The sequence below is a fragment of the Rutilus rutilus genome (assembly GCF_951802725.1).
Source record: "Rutilus rutilus genome assembly, chromosome: 19".
Taxonomy (NCBI): domain Eukaryota; kingdom Metazoa; phylum Chordata; class Actinopteri; order Cypriniformes; family Leuciscidae; genus Rutilus; species Rutilus rutilus.
This window is the reverse complement of record NC_140232.1, coordinates 28,058,219-28,076,114: the sequence shown is the minus strand read 5'-3', so window position 1 is coordinate 28,076,114 and position 17,896 is coordinate 28,058,219. Positions and strand designations below refer to the sequence as shown.

The window sequence follows — 17,896 nt, the reverse complement described above, 5'->3', positions numbered from 1 at the left end:
CTAGCGTTCTATCTATCTATCTATCTATCTATCTATCTATCTATCTATCTATCTAGGGTTTTGGGTTAGTCTTATTTAAATGTAAATACACAGTAGAGGTTTATAGTATGTCCTCATTTAGATACTGTAGCTACATAAACAAGTGAATGTTTGTGAGTATGGGGGAGCAGATTTTAGGGTAAGACACAGAAGGGGTGATGATTTTGTGTGTGTGTAGGACAGAAGGGAGGTGAGCTGGGGAAAGCCTCCTGTCCTTTCTCTCCTCTGCAAAGTAGGTGAGCAGATGTCTGCCTTTCACCTGAGGGAGAAGAGATAAATGATGTTTCCTCCTCTGTCCTCCCTGACTGACTCTCTCTCTTCATCTTTCCCACTGTCATCTTTAACCAGATGCATCATGCCCATTCAAACTGGGGGCATGTGCACTCTCAGATTTAAAATTCAGAAGTAACTTTGAAATCCAACTTACATAAAATTATTTGTTGTAAATTATTATTATTACAATTTTTGCAGGTAAAATAATGTCTGAAACACTGGCACATTCACATATCTAAATTTGGATCGTCTAGCTTACTTGCACCTGAGTCTCAATTTTTTTTTAGAAATATAGCAAAAAACTTTTTCTTCTTTTGCATCTAATCTCACTTTGGCCACAAATGGACTACTCCTGTCAGTGATGGGTACAATAAGAAAATTTCCAGCCATAAATATTTTTTAACCAGCGTGATTGTTTTTTAGCATTATATTGTATTATTTGGCCATTTGAAACTTTAGTTTTTTTTAAATAGCATTTTTGTCTTTGTAGTTTTTTTTATGAGTAATGATGTGCCATTTTTATTCTGTGCCCTAGCCAGGTGCAATGAGATAAGATTCCCGTGACAAAAAATAATGGTCTGTTCTCACTGAATACAAAAATGTGGTGCAAATTCACAGCCACTCAGAACATATTTGATGTTTAATGTACCGTTATGCACGGAACTGTATTTATAAATTTTTATTTTATGTTAATACAAGATCAACGTAGATCCTCTAGTGCAACCTGTGATTGAGTGCTTTGTTCAAGGACACAATAGTGATGAATCGTGGGTTGTACCTTGTAGGAACTGAACCAGCCTTTCAGTTACTAGCCCAAAGCCTTAACCACTACACCACCACCCACTTCACAAAACTAGCTCGACTGAGCAGCAGCCGATTCTAACAGATTCTTTAAATTGAGAGACTATATACAGCAGTGGTAATTTCTGCACAGATGGAGCTTGGGGTGTTAATTATTTCCCCCAAAATGCTCTTAGGTGGTGAAATGTGAAGTAATGTTTATTTTGGGCATGATTGTGCTTCTGGTTTAGTGGTGAGTTTAGTGTTCAGTTTCTTCATTTAAGATGTACTGGGGTAATGTGGTGTAAACCCCCGCCCCTCATTCCAAGCTAAACTCAAAAGGTGGCAACCCTGCTTTAGAGAGCATAAGGTTTTTGGGGAGTGATGAATGGCTGCATAGGAGAGGTCGTGCAATATCCCTCATTACTAACTATGTGTGCACGCTCCCTCATTTACATTAATCTGGGTTCATCAACATTAGACTGATGGTAAGAACAAGTTTATGTGCGGGCACAGCTGTTGTAAACCCAGCAGAAATTTTGCGTGAGCAGCTTTTCTGCACACTTGTTTTGACCCAGAGTGTCTATAAATTAAATTCATTATCGTTCTTAACACACTCTACCTCTCTCTTTCAGGCAAACAAACTGCGCACTAAGACTTTAAAGAACACACTGAATCCAGTGTGGAACGAGACGCTCATCTATCACGGCATTACGGCTGCTGACATGACCACCAAAACCCTCAGGTACAGTACCACCTCCATTCCCCATGATTCTCACCTGCATCCAACTATTTTTGGCTTTACTTGCACTGCTGAATTCACCCTTTGAATATATGGCTTTCTGTAAAATCCCACGAGTGTCTCCGTCCAGCTTATTAATGACAGCGAGAACATTTTTGAGCCCCATTTGTGTGCTGTGCATGTGTGAATTTCTTTACTTCATGATGTTCAGGTCAAGTCAACTCTTTGTCACACAGAGCGCATTGTGTGTGGGCATGTATGTATGTGTGCGTCTTTGACAGCATGTAGTGGACGTCTCTGTGGTGCAATAACACACATTAGCCTTAAGGTAACACCCACACTTGGGTCTAACCTTCTGTGTAGAGGAATGCTACAATTTGAGCAATAAAACTCAGAAGACTGAGTGAGATGGGGCAATTTCTCTACAAATGTAATAGAAACCCTTCTGATCCACAGCTGGGAAACAAACCTAGCAGGAGCTCTCATAGGGAGAGAGAGGGACAGATAAAGAGAGAGTGAAGCTGTTTGCCTGCCTTGTTCCACTTTTTGGTTGAGACCGTGAATAATTCTAGTTTCATACTGAAATGTTTTTAACTTGACCCCGATTTACCTCAGTACTGGAGAAATACCTTCAATCCAGAGATTTTTGCCTCCGCAGTGAAACTGTTTAACACAGAAGCTTCTTGTAAATTAAAAAAACAATTAGATGCATAAATTCTGCCAAAAGTGACACAAGCCGAACTGTTTCTCGTGGCGAACATGGATTCTTACCACTTTTGAATCCCAAAGGATGAGTTTGATTTGATGATTCTTTACGCTCTGTTACGCTCTGTGACCATCATTCTGAAGAGCAGGTTGTTGGAGCCTAAGGCGTAGATGGAGTTTGTCACCACAGGCAGCGTCAGCACCTTGTCACAGTGGCTGTGTCTGGGCTATGACAGCTGGCTAATCTCAAACCCGACTGCAGTCGTTCAGTGCAGGGAGAGGCGGCAGGGATGAATATTTTACGTATAAAATTCCAGAGCAAGTATTTCCATATTTACTGTATTTCCTCCCTGTCAATAAATGTCCTTTTTCATCAGCTTTTGTCATGTGAATGTCATTTCTCAATGAGAACAATGACTACTGTTGGCAGGGAATTTTTTTTTAAGAATGGCTGCGTTATTAATAGTGCTATTGTGCCATTATATAAAAGCATCCTATGCTATTAACGGAGTCATTATCATAACGGATGTCACGGAAACATACAGTAGGTGTGTTCATTGTTTATTAGTAGACCGTGTGTGTTGAGCTGTGGTCTTTTAGGAGCCTAGCTGACAAATTTGTTTTGCCACATTTTAAAAACACCTTAACCAGATGTGACACATTTCCAGTGTCATTTTTCTGTCCTCACTGAAAGTGAAAAAGGATGATGCAACAATCGCAGCTAATCAGAGCAATTTCATGTTTAATTTTGGTGAAGGAATTTGATTCATTGTAGTGAAATGAATCTTTGAATCTGTTCACTTTTGAATCTATATGTCTGTCTATCTGCCTGTCTGTCTGTCGTTATATCTGTCGTCAGATTTAAAAATTTGTTAAAGAGGACCTATTATTAGTATAATACAAAGTCTATTTTGTTTTTGGGGTCTTCTAGAATAGTTTTTTTTTTTTTCATGCTTGAATGTTAAAAAAACACCTTGTTTTTTTACATTTTTGCAGCACCTCCCTTTCCAGTCTGTCAGTAATGGCCCCGATATACTTTAAAGGGCACCTATTATGCCCCTTTTCACAAGATGTAAAATAAGTCTTTGATGTCCACAGAGTGTGTATGTGAAGTTTTAGTTCGAAATACCTAACTGATCAATTTAAATTGTCACTTTTTGGGGCTGAGAAAAACGCGCCGTTTTAGTGTGTATCCCTTTAAATGCAAATGAGCAGCTGCTCTCGGCACGGAGGGCGGAACCTCACAAGCTTGTTCTTCAGTGTCAGAACAATCTCATCTCACGGAATGAAAATATCAAAACAGAAACTCTCAGTAGCTGTGTTCATTTCGACCCTGAGTCGGACGATAATGCCCACAGAGCCAGAGAATATATGGTGCATGAAGATAAAACAGGTATAGTTTAGTTGTAGCCTGTTGTAGCGGACCGCCTCCTAATGATGGCCAAACATTTACTGATGATTTTTATGAAGTTTATTGTACATCACACAAAAGATGAAGCGTCAGTTTTACTCCAGAAAATCACCGTAAGAGCTGAATGAACAGTGTAAGAAGTGCGCATTAAAGTCTTATCCATAAACTCCTCTCTCCCTTTCATTATCATCAACATGCACAGCGAATTACACAAAAACACATAACACTAAACAAATATATACATACTTTATGCCTTTTCAGTGGGTGCTTAATAAACTGGTGAACTTTATATCCGTAAAACAACTCTAGTAGTAACGTTAGGCCTATCGATCTGGAGACTGTAAGCTGGATCACGAACAGTTGGTACAGATCCATCCTCGAGTAACAACGGAAGTAAATGACGACTGCTATGTTCGTTCTTACATCCAACAACAAAACACCTAAATCGCTAAGGAGACATTCTTGTCTACAGTTGCTCCGGTGTCAAAACAATGGTGGACTGTGTACAGCTCACTCAGGGCGGGTCTATGCTCAAACTGCAGTGTCCGTCAACAGTCGTGGGCGGAGCCTGTGCAAAAGTACGTCACATTGCCTAGAATCTGAGAACGGGTTGTTCTGAGACAGTGCTTATGATTTATGGGGATTATAAAAAAAGCACTGGGTGGATTTTTATCGTTATAGGGTGGTTGTGTACACACACTGCCAACACACATTTATGTTCAAACACCATGTAAAAGTGAATTTTGCGTAATAGGTGCCCTTTAAGAGAAATCGAAGAATTAACTGATGTCATTTCGAACTAAACCATGCCAAAACAAACTTCGTTTGGAGTTCATTTTGGTAGTTCAAAAACAGCTTGCCAAAGTGAACTTTCCGGAAAAGTTCGCTGCAGCTGGTAAACACCTTTGTACTTACATTGTTCCGTGGCGATTACGTAATAAGTAGATATGCGTGGAGGCTCCGCCTTCTTTCACGTCGAAAACTTTTCTGGTTCATTTCTCCTGTTCAGTTGGTTGAGGTGAGACGTCCGCGAGTGAAAACATAAACACACTAGAGAGCTGCTTCATATTAGAAAATGAAGTTGTACTTCTGCTGAAACACCGAGACTGTTTTTCATGTTTAATACGGTAAAGCTGCTTGATTTTAAGCTATTGTATAAAGTACTATATAAATAAACGTGATGTAACTTGAGTGCTGAATTGTAGAGCTTGTGCAAACATATCCACGTTGCTATAAGATGCTTTTCTTATGCTTTATTTAAAAAAATGCTTGCTGTTTTCTCAATTTTGTCGTGTGTTTATTTTGTTATTAAGAGTTATTTTGTTATTTGTTAACCGTCGCTCTCAGCAGTGTGGGTGGCGTCAGATGTTCGATAAGTTTATCACTGCTCACGTATTTCAATTTTCATTTTATTTCTAAACGAAGAATGAAAAAGAACTTTGTTGTGAGAATATCGGGGCCTTAACACTCTTTTTAGTTCCTGTCTCCGAAAAGCACAATGTTCTGTGATTGGTCATCCGCTTCCAGCATGTTTTGGAAATGTTGTGGCCCTTTCCATAACCGTGCTAGATCCGAGGCGGGAAAAAACTGTCTCTTGGACATGGCAACAGCACAGTACTTACGCAACTCAACCAGGCCTTGGCCCCTTAATTTTGCATTTGCCTTGGGAGGGAATTATTTAAATGAGCTATATTGTGATGGAAGAAAACTTAAGACTACAATCAAAGTGTTTCAAGGAGTTCAGAAACAGTGCTTATTGTTATAGAGAATAACTCCCTTTGGAGTGACTTTGTGCTTTGTAACATCGCAGACATTCTTCATTCTTCAAACAGCAACATTATACACTAAAGAAAGTTTAAAAAAGTTTTTAAAAAAGCATAATAGGTCCTCTTTAATAAGAAGCTGAGTGTACTGGGTTTTAATTGGTAGCTGATATCATTAATCAAATTAGCATATGAAATACTTAAATGTGAGAAACTCTGAATGACGAGCAGTCAAATTCTGCAGAAACCTGTGGAGCTTTTTGCGAAATCCTGCCGGCACAGATTTTGCGTGGGCCTGCCCATGACTCATCTGACTCACAGTTCAATACTGAATAAACATTGAATAGTACACGTCTTCCGGATGTCCTGCGTGTTGGTGACTTCCGTATGCTTGCAAACTCTTGACATAATCACAGTGACTGACATTAATAAGGAAAAGCTCAACCCCGTGAGTAATACATAGCAGCTTCAGGAAGAATGATGAACAGGAAGTGTAGATCACCTGCATGTTATCCACCTCCACACGAGTGTGTGCATGTGTTTGTATTAGCATGTGTACACACCTGGCTGGAAGGAATGACTAATCCAGAAAGCAAGAATCCAACAAGATCATGATGTCAGTGTCATCTGCTTGCTTTCTCGCTCTTTGACACCTACATTAACACTTCAGTGCTTTCTCTTCTACATTTGGCTATTTGTCTCCTCACCCTGGCTATTCTCCCTCATATGTTCTTCCTCAGTTTTTTATTCCTGGTGCATCTTTGTCGCTGACGTAAAACTCATCTGTCTTTTCTTACATTGTTCACTATAAATTCCTCTTTTCTCATTCTGGTTATTGTTGTTGTTTCTTTTCCTTAATTCCCTCTTTCTCAGATTTACTTAAACAGATTTACTTAGTTTTTTTTAAATTAATATATTGATGAAAAAATAATATAGCTATTTTATCTTATATACATGAACTAATTTTCTTTTTTTAAATGTCACGTATTTCATGATGTCATCTATGGAGGATTAAAGTCAGACATGAATGAAATTTGTGATGCGGTTCAGTGAGTCGGATGTTAATTCAGTAAGCAATCTGGTGGATTCAGTGATTCGATTGAAAGATTCAAAATAAATCTCTGCAGTTGTGGAGTCTTTTGACTCATTAAAGTGGACTCATTCATTAAAAGAGATGGCTTGAATTGAATCAAATAGACTCAGAATCAGACTACACATGCACTGTATTTGCTATTTGTTTTTACACATGCATCTAGCAAGACAAGATGAGATTTCTTTTTTTTATTTAATTATTAATTATTATGATTAATTTAGATAGCAAACTCACAACTCAGATTTATTTAGTCTTGTTGCTGTAAAATCAGTAGCTCTGCCATTGAATAGCGATGCAGGAACTGCTTCAAAATTAATGGTGCGACTAATTTTATACAGCAGTCTAGTCTTGCAGATTTGCTCAATTCATATTCAGAACTCATTTGAATCTAAATGAATTTTGTCACTGACACAAGCGTTCATTTTTCCTGATATCTGATCTTTTATCATGGTCAAAAATGATGTTTTGGTCAGCCTCTAGTCAATACCACCTTCTTCTCAGCTCAGAGTCTCTTCTCTTGAGATATTCTCTTTCTCTCTGGCTGTGCGTGCAACATGCTTAACACATTCTGCCTTGAAGGTTGAGCTGAAGAGTTCTGAGTGCCATATCTCTCTCTCTTTCCAGGCTGTGTGTGTGTGATATGGATCGTTTAGGACGGAATGAGTTCATAGGTGAAGTCAGGGTGGCGCTCAAGAAACTGAAGGAGGGAGAGAACAAGAAATACTACATGGGCCTTGAGAGAATTGCACAGGTGTGTGTGTGTGTGTGAGAGAGAGTCATTGTGGCCGTTGTGAGGTTACGTCCGTTGGAATTTGTACAATGCATAATTTAGTGTTTGGGTATTTACTCTATTATTAATAACCTTTCTATGGTCTTGCAGGCCCGGGAGGCTAACAGTCAGGCAGTGGATCCTGGTTCTCTTGTTGCAGAAGAGGAGGTAAAGATCCAATAATTTCCATCCCATACTTGAGACCTCTGCACACTCCCTATTTACACTGAAACTGCACCAGAATATAGAACACTCACAATCAGGGTACAATGAGAATAAAGGCCCCAGGATAAAAGGGCCTGTTTTTTGTATATCTCAAATTTACTAATTAACCAAAGCACTATCCTGAACACTTGTTTGTCCCTTTGTACTGATAAAACTGTCCTGCTATCATATTCAGTGGCAAATAGCTGATTATGAGGCAATTACTTTTAAAATAAGTTTTAACATTTTTCATATAGATGTATATCGCTAATGAGAATTTCTTTAATTATATGTATATTTTAAGATAAAATTCTTCATTTTTGCCTGTATTAATATTGTGTACAGGGTTCACCTACTAAATAGAGTATAAGAGGATATAAAAAGCCAAAAGATAATTTCTACATCCATTGCTGACAGTTTAATTAAGTATATACTTGCACTACTGTTCAAAAGTTTGGAATCAGTATGGTTTTTTTATGTTTTTAAAAGTAGACCCCTATTTGAATATTACAATAAAAAATAAATAAATAAAACTGTTCTCAATTTAATGTTTGTAAAATGAATTTTCAGCATCATTACGAGCCCGATCTCATGAAAGTGCGTATCTATAGCACGAATGATATTTCTCGTATCATTTATATGGCAAAAATAGTTTTTGCGTAGATATGATACGTAGTTTTCGCGTGCATATGATACACACTTTATGGCGTGTAATACGCACGCACTCCACACCCCTAATCCTACCCAAGGGGTTTACCGTGCGTATCATTTGCACGCAAAAACTATTTTTGCCGTATAAATGATACGAGAAATATCATTCGTGCTATAGATACGCACTTTCATGAGATCGTGTTGGAGCTACTCCGATCTTCAGTCTCACATGATCATTCAGAAATCATTTTACTATATTGTGCTGATTTGATGCTGAAAAAACATTTATTTTTATTATCAATGTTGAAAACAGTTCTGCTGCCTAATATTTTTCTGGGGGGGGGGGGGGGGGGGGGGGTTGGTTGGTTTGGGGAAAATTGACACAGACGCTATCTATCTCTATCTATCTATCTATCTATCTCTATCTATCTATCTATCTGTCACATAAATTGGTTGTCTGGGAGGGTAATGGTTTGTAAAAGTTAAAAAATGTTAACATAAGATATCTCTTTAAAAAAATAAATAAACATATTTAAATCTTTTTAAAATTTACTTTTGCAAATAACCTTTGTTAAATTTATAGAAGTATTTGTTAATATTATGGACCAGAGCTTAAATAGTTTTATTTTTTAACTAACAACTAAAAAAAGATTTATAAATACTAACCAATATATATATAAATTTTAAATGGGCTTTTTTTATGAGAAGTTTTTATTTCTATGATGCATTTATTGGAGAGAATAATCCTGTCAGACGCACCACTGCTGTGAACGCGCGTTCACGTAAACACAATTTAAACAATGTATTATTCAATACATTACTTCTATATAATTATATATTAAGTTGCTCAAGCAAGTGGTAAAATATTTAACCATGTACTTATATTAAAATCTTTTGTATTTAAATTTCGATACAATAAATCTTGCATGTCACAAAGAACTTGTTTTTCCACCTCCACGAATAAGACGAGTGTTGTTCATTATGTCGCCTTGTTGAGGTAAATTGTAGTTTTCCTTGCTTTAACTCAGTCTTAAAGTGAAAAAAGTAGCCTAGTAATTAATTAAATAAATTTATGGTGAGATTACTACATTTTATTTAATTAATCGCACTTATGGTGAAATTACTACATTTTCAGGTCAATCGGTGTTCATTTTGACCACGAAACATGCGCTGTCACTTTAATTCAGCGTTTGCAGCACAGCAGAAATAGACTCGGTGCAGAAACGATCTCTGCACTGCTGTATAGGCTACGCACCGCAACTGGAACAGATCGATCATCGACGGACTGCATCCTCGTGCAGTGTGAAAGCTCTGGTAACATGGGTACGGAAAAAAAAATACTCACCGCAAACGAAATATATGTGAAACGGGCGTTAGACTTGGAGCAGGAGAGCTACTCCGGCTGCTACTCGCAGTAGAGCGAGTGTTGCCATCTTCAGTTCAGCGACACATTTCCAGCCGCGCGCTCTCTGTCCGCTAGTGCTCAACTGTATGTGACGCAAGTGTTTGTTTGTGTGTGAGTGTGCGCACTCATTGGGATAATTGTAAACACAGACAGAAAAGACATGCCATCGTGGAAATAAGATAAATAACATATTACTTAAGGGCCATTTAGTTTTTTTTTTTTATAAAATAACAAATTGTAATCTGTCGCTATAAAGAAAATCAAATCAAATTTACTTGACCTCCAAGGGGGGCGGGGGGAGCCGTTAGGAGGGCGGGGCGCCCCCCTTATATAATGGTAGGGGAAACACTGAGTTTAGAACCATAAAAACAGCACCATTGTGGGTTTTAGCCCCATTGTACCCTACTGACATATATTGTTTAATTTATTATTGATGGTTTGAATATTGATCAGTGGAAGCAAGCCGATTACAGACTGTCTATCTCTTTCTCTGTTTCTCTAGCGTGGCCGTATCCTGGTCTCTCTGCTGTACTGCACAGAGAAGAGTTCTCTGGTTGTGGGAATTATTCGCTGTGCCCACCTGGCCGCCATGGATTCGAATGGCTACTCAGACCCCTTTGTCAAAATGTGAGTCTTTGTTTTTGTTTTTAGTTTTTTCTGTGCCACGTTTTTTCAGAATGGACAGTGGCAAAGTGACAGGAATTGATAAAAGAGGCGGATGGGGTTACACTTCCCTCTAGGCCAAAAATAAAGTGGAAGCTTTTAGTACAAATGCCTATTTTGGCATTGTGAAAGTTGCATTAAAAAACCAGCCAATCAGATTAAACCAGATAAAAACTGGCTTTCCAGCTTTGGCCGCAATACGCATCAGATCATCAAACGGACTGTCTTTTTGTGTTGTTTTGTTTAGTTTTTTCAGAAGTTTGAGATGAGACCCGTGGTCTTTGTGTGATGATCTGAGCCAATGTTGTTCAAATAGAGTTAAAGCAAATTAGCACAATCCCCAAGGCTCCTGTAGTGAGTCAACGGTGGGCATGATTATCATTTTCACAGCTTTTATTTAATTTGCACATTTATTACAATAAAAAAAACAAGTTTTAACAAGCACAATCATTGCATAGCACAGCATCAGACGAACGCAAGTATGTGTAACTGCATTATTACTCAATTCATTGGCATCGCCCTCCTCCTAGTTAGCATCATGGATTGCATTTCAGGGTGATTTATTTCTCTCTGTACCTCAGGTTGATCATAATTTATCCCCCTGTGGGTTCTTGCGAAGAATAATTCAAAGTCCACCCACACAATAAGATTCTATTTGGAGGCTGAGAGAATTAATGGGGCATAGAGAAGGAAACAGAGTCAAGAAGCTGGGTCTTTGCTTCTTTTTTTTTTTTAATCATCCTCTCTCAGCTTTAGCTTTCCACCCTTCCCATCACAGCAATGCTCTTTTATCATTTGCCATACTTCTTCTTCTCGACTCTATCCATTCCTTGCTCTCTATCTCCTCTCAAGCCTGATAAAGCATGCATAAATCTTGGACAACTCTTTCCCTGTCGATGGGGTTCTGTTCATTCTTATCATGGATGTATTTTGATGCGTAGTGTGATGGAGAGGAGTTTTTTTCCGCTGTCTGCTCTGAGGAGATAGGATTTCCTTGTTTATCATGCCAGTTACAGGCACTGATGGGCTCACTAGAGCATTGGAAATCTATTGTTGGAGAGTGGACTGCTTTTATACAGCAGGATAGACTGCTGGGAGTGTGCGTGTGCATTTGTGTGTGACAGGTGCTTTAGCGCTTGTTTAGGACTAGACTTGTCAATATAGTTTAGGTTAAGGTGGAGATTTTGACTCTTTCTCTCATGACATGTATGACAGTATGGCAGAGGCTTGTTTGGATGCTGGGTTGTTTGTGCATTGTGACCGCTGGACCAGATGTTATTTGTCTTTTTGTCCGCTGAGGTTGATTCCAGTTATGGCTTGATTTAGCTTGAATTTATTGAAGCAGCTCTGTGGGTTTATTAGACTGGATTTTCTGCATCAGTCACTCTTGTCTTTTTAATAGTTAATTGCTTTAATTGTAATTATTAAATGGATTCTGGAAAACTAACATAACATGACATAATTGGAATACATCAATAATGTGAAAAACAAGTGTTTTCAGTATCACTAATTAGCTCAATTATATAATGTATATGTATATAATTATGAAACGGGTCAGTAAAGCAAAATTTCTAGTTTAGATACATTTTTATGTATTTTTATGTTTACATGATTTATATTAATATTTTTATTAACCATTTTCCTTTTGAAAAACAATTATAAATTTTTTTTTACAAATATATAAAAATATAAAGGATATCTGGAAATTATTGTATATGACAGCTATAAATGAAATGTTTTTCTTTTTTTTTTAGCTTATATATTTTTTATGTTTTTTATATTTATAATTTTATTAAACATTTTCCTTATGAAAAACAATTACAGTTACAAAAAAATATTATTACTAATTGGTTTGTAATTTTTAAAGTCCTGCTGTAGTCAATCATTTTATCCCTTAAAACTCATCTTTGATCATCATTTTATCCCTTAAAACTCATCTTTGATCACCAAAATTACATATTTAAATAATTCTATGAATATGCAAATGAACCCCGCCTCCACTAACTCACACCAGCTCAGAGATCCACTCGTTGAGGATCAAACGTTGACGTGATTGGTTACAATGCAGTTTGTGACGTTAGAAACATCAGCGATTTCAAACCGAGTTTTTGAGACGGTCTTTGGATCACTGACGTTTTAATGAATTTGGGCATGGCTTGTCTCAAAGCATATTAAAAACACAGCATAGACATATACACAACATTAAAATCTTGATTTTCACCACAGGGGGACTTTAACACATTTTAACAGATGCTTCTCAGTCAAGTCTTTCTCTCAGTGTCATCTCAACTTCATCAGCGTCAGTCAGCTAACTCTCTCAGACTGGCCCCAGGTCAGCAGACAATCGTTATTGTAGAGTCCTGGACTGGCTTATTCTTTAATAGAGGGAACATGGAACTGGACACAAGTAGGGATTAAGTATAGAGGGGAACTGGGGGCCAATCAATACTGTAGTCATTCCGTAGGAGGAAAGAGAAACGATTTGGAGGGGGGGCTGCTATTGATGTTCACATGTTTTGTTTTTCTCTGTTGAGATGTTTTTCTCAGACAACAGAGTGTCTGGTTTTAACAGAAGAAGCTTAGGCAGGGAAGCTTACTCAAACCTCTCTCTCTCTCTGCTCTCTGTATGTGAATGTAATCACCATATCCAGGTTGCTAGAGGGAAGACCATTTAATCAATGTGTAGCTAAGGCAAGGCTACAGACATTTTCTGAGAAATTCAGGACAGACATTTCTATATCTGAGATGTATTTGAAACATTTCAAATGTAATTAACCAAGCGACTAATTTGTAGATGCAGCCTTTCTGTTCAATAAAATGATTTTTTTAAAGCAATCATTGATTAGTTAAAGGGTTAGTTCACCCAAAAATGCAAAAATTCGTTCATCTTGGAACACAAATGAAGATCTTTTTGATGAAATCTGAGAGATTTCGGTCCCTCCTGTCCCAAACAGATTTTTTGGGAGTACTATCCCTTTAATTATATTCAGCAGAAGATTGTGTGTGCAGGGGAAAACACTTTTGCACAAATTGCACAAATAGCCTATACCCTTTTTGGGAGATTATCTGAGAATGATTATTATTTAAATGATTATTTATTAATTATTTTCTTAGGCTGCAAAGATTTGTTTAAAGATTATGAATTTTTTACTTTGAATAACATACACCAGTAAATAGAACAGGAATGATTATTAAAAAGGTAAATAGGGTAAATTCTTATCTAATGTTGCAGAAGCCTCTGTCACTTGGCTGCTTTAATAGTGAACAAACACACCAACGGTAAACGGTAATCCAGCTGAGGCTAGCATTCATGAATGTCTGCCTTTCGGCAAATCAGTTAGGGTGAACATCACATAACATAATTAATATTCATGACTCAAGTACGCCTGGCACAGTTGCGCTGAGCTGCTGACAGAAAGTAAACTTCCTGAGGAGCAAAGACTGGAACAACAGCAGAGAAGAAAAGGATCTTTTTGCCTTTATGCATTTTGTTTTTTTGTTTTGTTTTTATGTTCACATCATACCTGCTGCCACAGTGCTGTTTCTGGAAAGTTTAGTTTTATTCTTTCAGGTACTTTTTCACATGAGTGTATTCGTAGTAACTAGGCATTTAAAACTGATGATGTTTCTAATGTGCATTTAGATAGGTTGATGAGATTTAGATATGCCCCCACTTTTCAGATTGTGTGCGTGCGTGTATGTGTGTATGCAATTATTATGAATGAGGCCCTGTAGAGTTCAGCTCTATTTTCATCTGGCCCTCGGCATCACCACATAATTAGAACAGACAAGGGAATGCAGATATTATTGCACATGCTCTAATTAATGTCATTACACGGGACACAATTTCAATAGTTCCGCTTTCATTTGAACTTGTGACGGTGAGACATTCGAATGTTTATTCAGACGCTTGTAGTCGTGCACAGAGTTGAATGTGCCTTTTTCACTAATTGCAGAAACGATTAAGTCAAACTGTAATTAGTGACTAATTCACAGATACATGGATGCAGGTGCACATTTAAGCTGAAGTGTGTAATTTTCTGAATGTCTCAGTTTAATATGCAGAGTCAACAATAGCATGTTGATTTGTAGGAAAAATTTCAACATTGTTCTGCTTTCAGAACATTTCTCTGTTTGTTTCATCAATCTAAGCATCCCAACACAGCAACATTGGCTCAAGCAATGGCACGGGTTAGGGGCAGGACTATCAGTTTGATTAATGCATCCAACATGGTTGTTTAATAAATGAAGTACATATTCCAGCCATTAATGAGAATTGCACTACCATTCAAAATTTTAGGGTCAGTAAGATTTTTTGTTGTTGTTGTTGAAAGAAATTCAAAACTTTCAGTAAAGAAAAAAAAAAAACTGCAGGCTAACAGGCTAACAGGTTCTTAAATGGATAGTTCACACAAAAATGAAAATTTCCCCATGATTTACTCACCCTCAAGCCATCCTAGGTGTATACGACTTTCTTATTTCATACGAATACAATCTGAGATATATATAAAAAAAATGTCCTGGCTCTTCAAAGCGTTATAATAACAGTGAATGACAATGTTAAGCCCACAAAAGTGCATCCATCCATTATAAACATACTCCACATGGCTAAAGGCATTCTGAAGCGAAGCAATGCGTTTGTGTAAGAAAAATATCCATATTTAACATGTTATAAACTAAAATAACTTGCTTCTGACAGACAGCCGTACGCATCGATTTACGGCGAAAGAGTAACCCCTGACCTAACGCATGCGGAGGTGGAAAGTAACTAATTACAAATACTTTCGTTACAGTACTTGAGTAGATTTTTAAAAAATTTCTACTTTCTTGAGTATAATTAAATTGTGGTACTTTACTCTTTCTTGAGTTGAATAAAAATAAAGTATTCAACTTCGTTACATTTATTTTTCACCAAAAGTACAAAGTACTTTGACAAATGTGCTGACGGAGCAACAGGACAAGCTGACATTTGACAGGCACTTTTTAAACTACTGCGCTGGAGTCCTTGGGTGCAAAACCAATCAAAACTTCCAATTCAGCGTTCAAATCGCGCTTTGACATTCAATCACTGGCGCTCGTGTTTTGAATCGGTATCGCTAACGTTTCAATATTTTAGTGAATAAAAGTGAACTATGCTCATAATTCTGATTTTAAATTGAAATAGGTCATACCATGGATATTACCCAGAGGAGTGAGCAGTTGACGTAAATAGAAAACTCAGGGGCTCAAGGACGCAGTTATTGCATGGATGGAGCAAGAACAATGTAAGTGTATAAAATGCATGCACACAGTTGAGTTTAATGCTTTAGCTTGACCTCTTTAACTATGCAGTTAAACTAAATGTACAAAGCAAACTTTGTTCGAGGCTGAAATAACGTCAACATTAGCAACAATGGTGAAATAAGATTGCATGATTTAGGCCTATCTGTCAATCAGATGCACTTAGAAGTGTAGCTCGTTGCCATAGCAACAGTGGGCTTCTGAAACATTTTCAGTAGAAAAACGGGGGGGGGGAAATAGCATTTTATTTAACATGTTTACCCGTACCCTGCTTTATTGTTTTACTGGCACTTTTTTATTCATACTATTTTAATACATAATTTCTTCCAGAGACCTCTAACTTACCATTCTTTGCTTTTGCCCTTCTTAAAAAAAACATTCAAATTATCTTACGAGGTATTAGCAATTAAACAATCACTCTTTGCAACAGGAAGAGCTAGTATGTTTGCTTAGCATAGTGTCAAACACGACAATTTATGAGATTAATATCATGTTTTGTTCCAAAATCACACGTCAGTCGTGTTTGAAATAACTTGCTTCTGTGGTCCCATGTTGCTTCTTATCACAGAATGAGACAGAAAATATATAATTTGATTAAAATTCTATAATCTGATACAGGCTATGTTCATTAGTGTTGCATTATAGATATACAACATTCTTATGAAAATGCCAGAGATGGCTTGAAGAACATAAACACCATAAATAATGTGTTTATTGTTGTTACTTCATGTTTCATCAGTCAAAACTTCTCTCTCTGTATGTTATTTAGCTGTTGGGATATCTGATGTCCAAATAAGGGATTTCCTATTAGGGTGCCCTGTGGCCTCCGGTATGAATGAAGCAGAAATTACATGAGAGTGTTTAGCACTCCATATTGCTAACATCACCTCATTTTGGATAAAAATAGAAAAATATACTGAGAGTGTACTTTGTAACGTAGTAACTTGAGTAGTTTTTCAGCAAGCTACTTATTTACTCTTACTTGAGTCATATTATTTTCCTGTACTTCTACTTAGCAATACTTTTAGTTAAGTAAAAAATTTTAGTACTCTTTCCACCACTGGACGCATAAAGTATTGACAAACAAGGAAGCGCAGGGGATAGAGCAAAACAAAACACCAGTCACGAATTAGAAGTCTTAAACGAGAATTTTTAAAGAGAAATGTTGGAGGATTTCGATATAAGAGAAGAGGAGCTTGAGTATGTTGCCCAGCCCTGTTTGTTTGAACCGCGAGAGGCGTCAAAGCTTACGCTGCTCCTACGTCATGCATCGCGTCAAGGGTTACTCTTTAACCATAAGTCGACTTGCGTAAGCCATCTGCTGGAGTTTTTAAAGTTTGAAATATGGTTATTTTTCTTACAAAAACCCATCGCTTTGCTACAGAAGGCCGTTATTAACCCCCTGGAGTTGTATGGATTAGTTTTTTGATGGATGGATGCACTTTTTTGGACTTCAAAATCAGGGCCGCTATTCACTACCATTATAAAGCTTGGAAGAGCAATGATATCTTTTAATGTAACTCCGATTGTGTTCATTTGAAAGAAGATATTTCATTATATTATATCATTATATCATTTTTGGGTGAACTATCCCTTTAACTCAATCTGCTTGCAATCACATCATTCTCTATAGGGCTGATTGGTTCTTGCTTTATCAGTAGCCAATGAGCTTGCTTGCCCAACCTTCAAATACTTGGTAAGCATTTACCTGAGCAATGCAGCACGCTTTCAGAGACCCTCCACCTTCCAGCTCCACCTGTATAGATCTGCTATGGGTAATTCACGGACTAAATTGTACAGCAGCAGCAAGTCCCGTACTTGCTCTACAGCAGCGGCATTGTAGCAGATCTGTTCTGCCAAAACCAAATATATCAACATTGTCATACCCATTACCGCACACTCCGAGAGTTGTCATGACGGAAATGCTGTTCTTTTATACTTTATATTCATCGAAGAATTATAACGAAATTGTATTACAGTTTCCACAAAAATTTTAATCAGCACATCCGTTTTCAATTGTGCTAATAAGAAATGTTTCTTGAGCAACAAATCAGCATAGAATGATTTCTGAAGGATCATGTGACACTGAAGACTGGAGTAATGATGCTGAAACTTCAG

The 17,896-nt window shown here is 37.4% G+C and overlaps 1 protein-coding gene across 4 annotated transcripts in view; it reads left to right on the top strand.

Annotated features, from left to right (window-relative positions):
- The window catches only part of doc2g (double C2-like domains, gamma), a 39,692-nt gene that overhangs the window by 11,364 nt on the left and 10,432 nt on the right, over nucleotides 1-17,896 (top strand). For all 4 annotated transcript variants that reach the window (XR_014625365.1, XM_084388508.1, XM_084388510.1 and 1 more), the window contains exons 5-8: nucleotides 1,728-1,837; nucleotides 7,431-7,557; nucleotides 7,687-7,743; nucleotides 10,338-10,462. Coding sequence is in view for 3 of the 4 variants with exons in the window: in XM_084388508.1 (XP_084244634.1) it covers nucleotides 1,728-1,837; nucleotides 7,431-7,557; nucleotides 7,687-7,743; nucleotides 10,338-10,462 (419 nt within the window). In the remaining variant the exon portion in view is untranslated. The remainder of the gene's footprint in view (nucleotides 1-1,727; nucleotides 1,838-7,430; nucleotides 7,558-7,686; nucleotides 7,744-10,337; nucleotides 10,463-17,896) is intronic.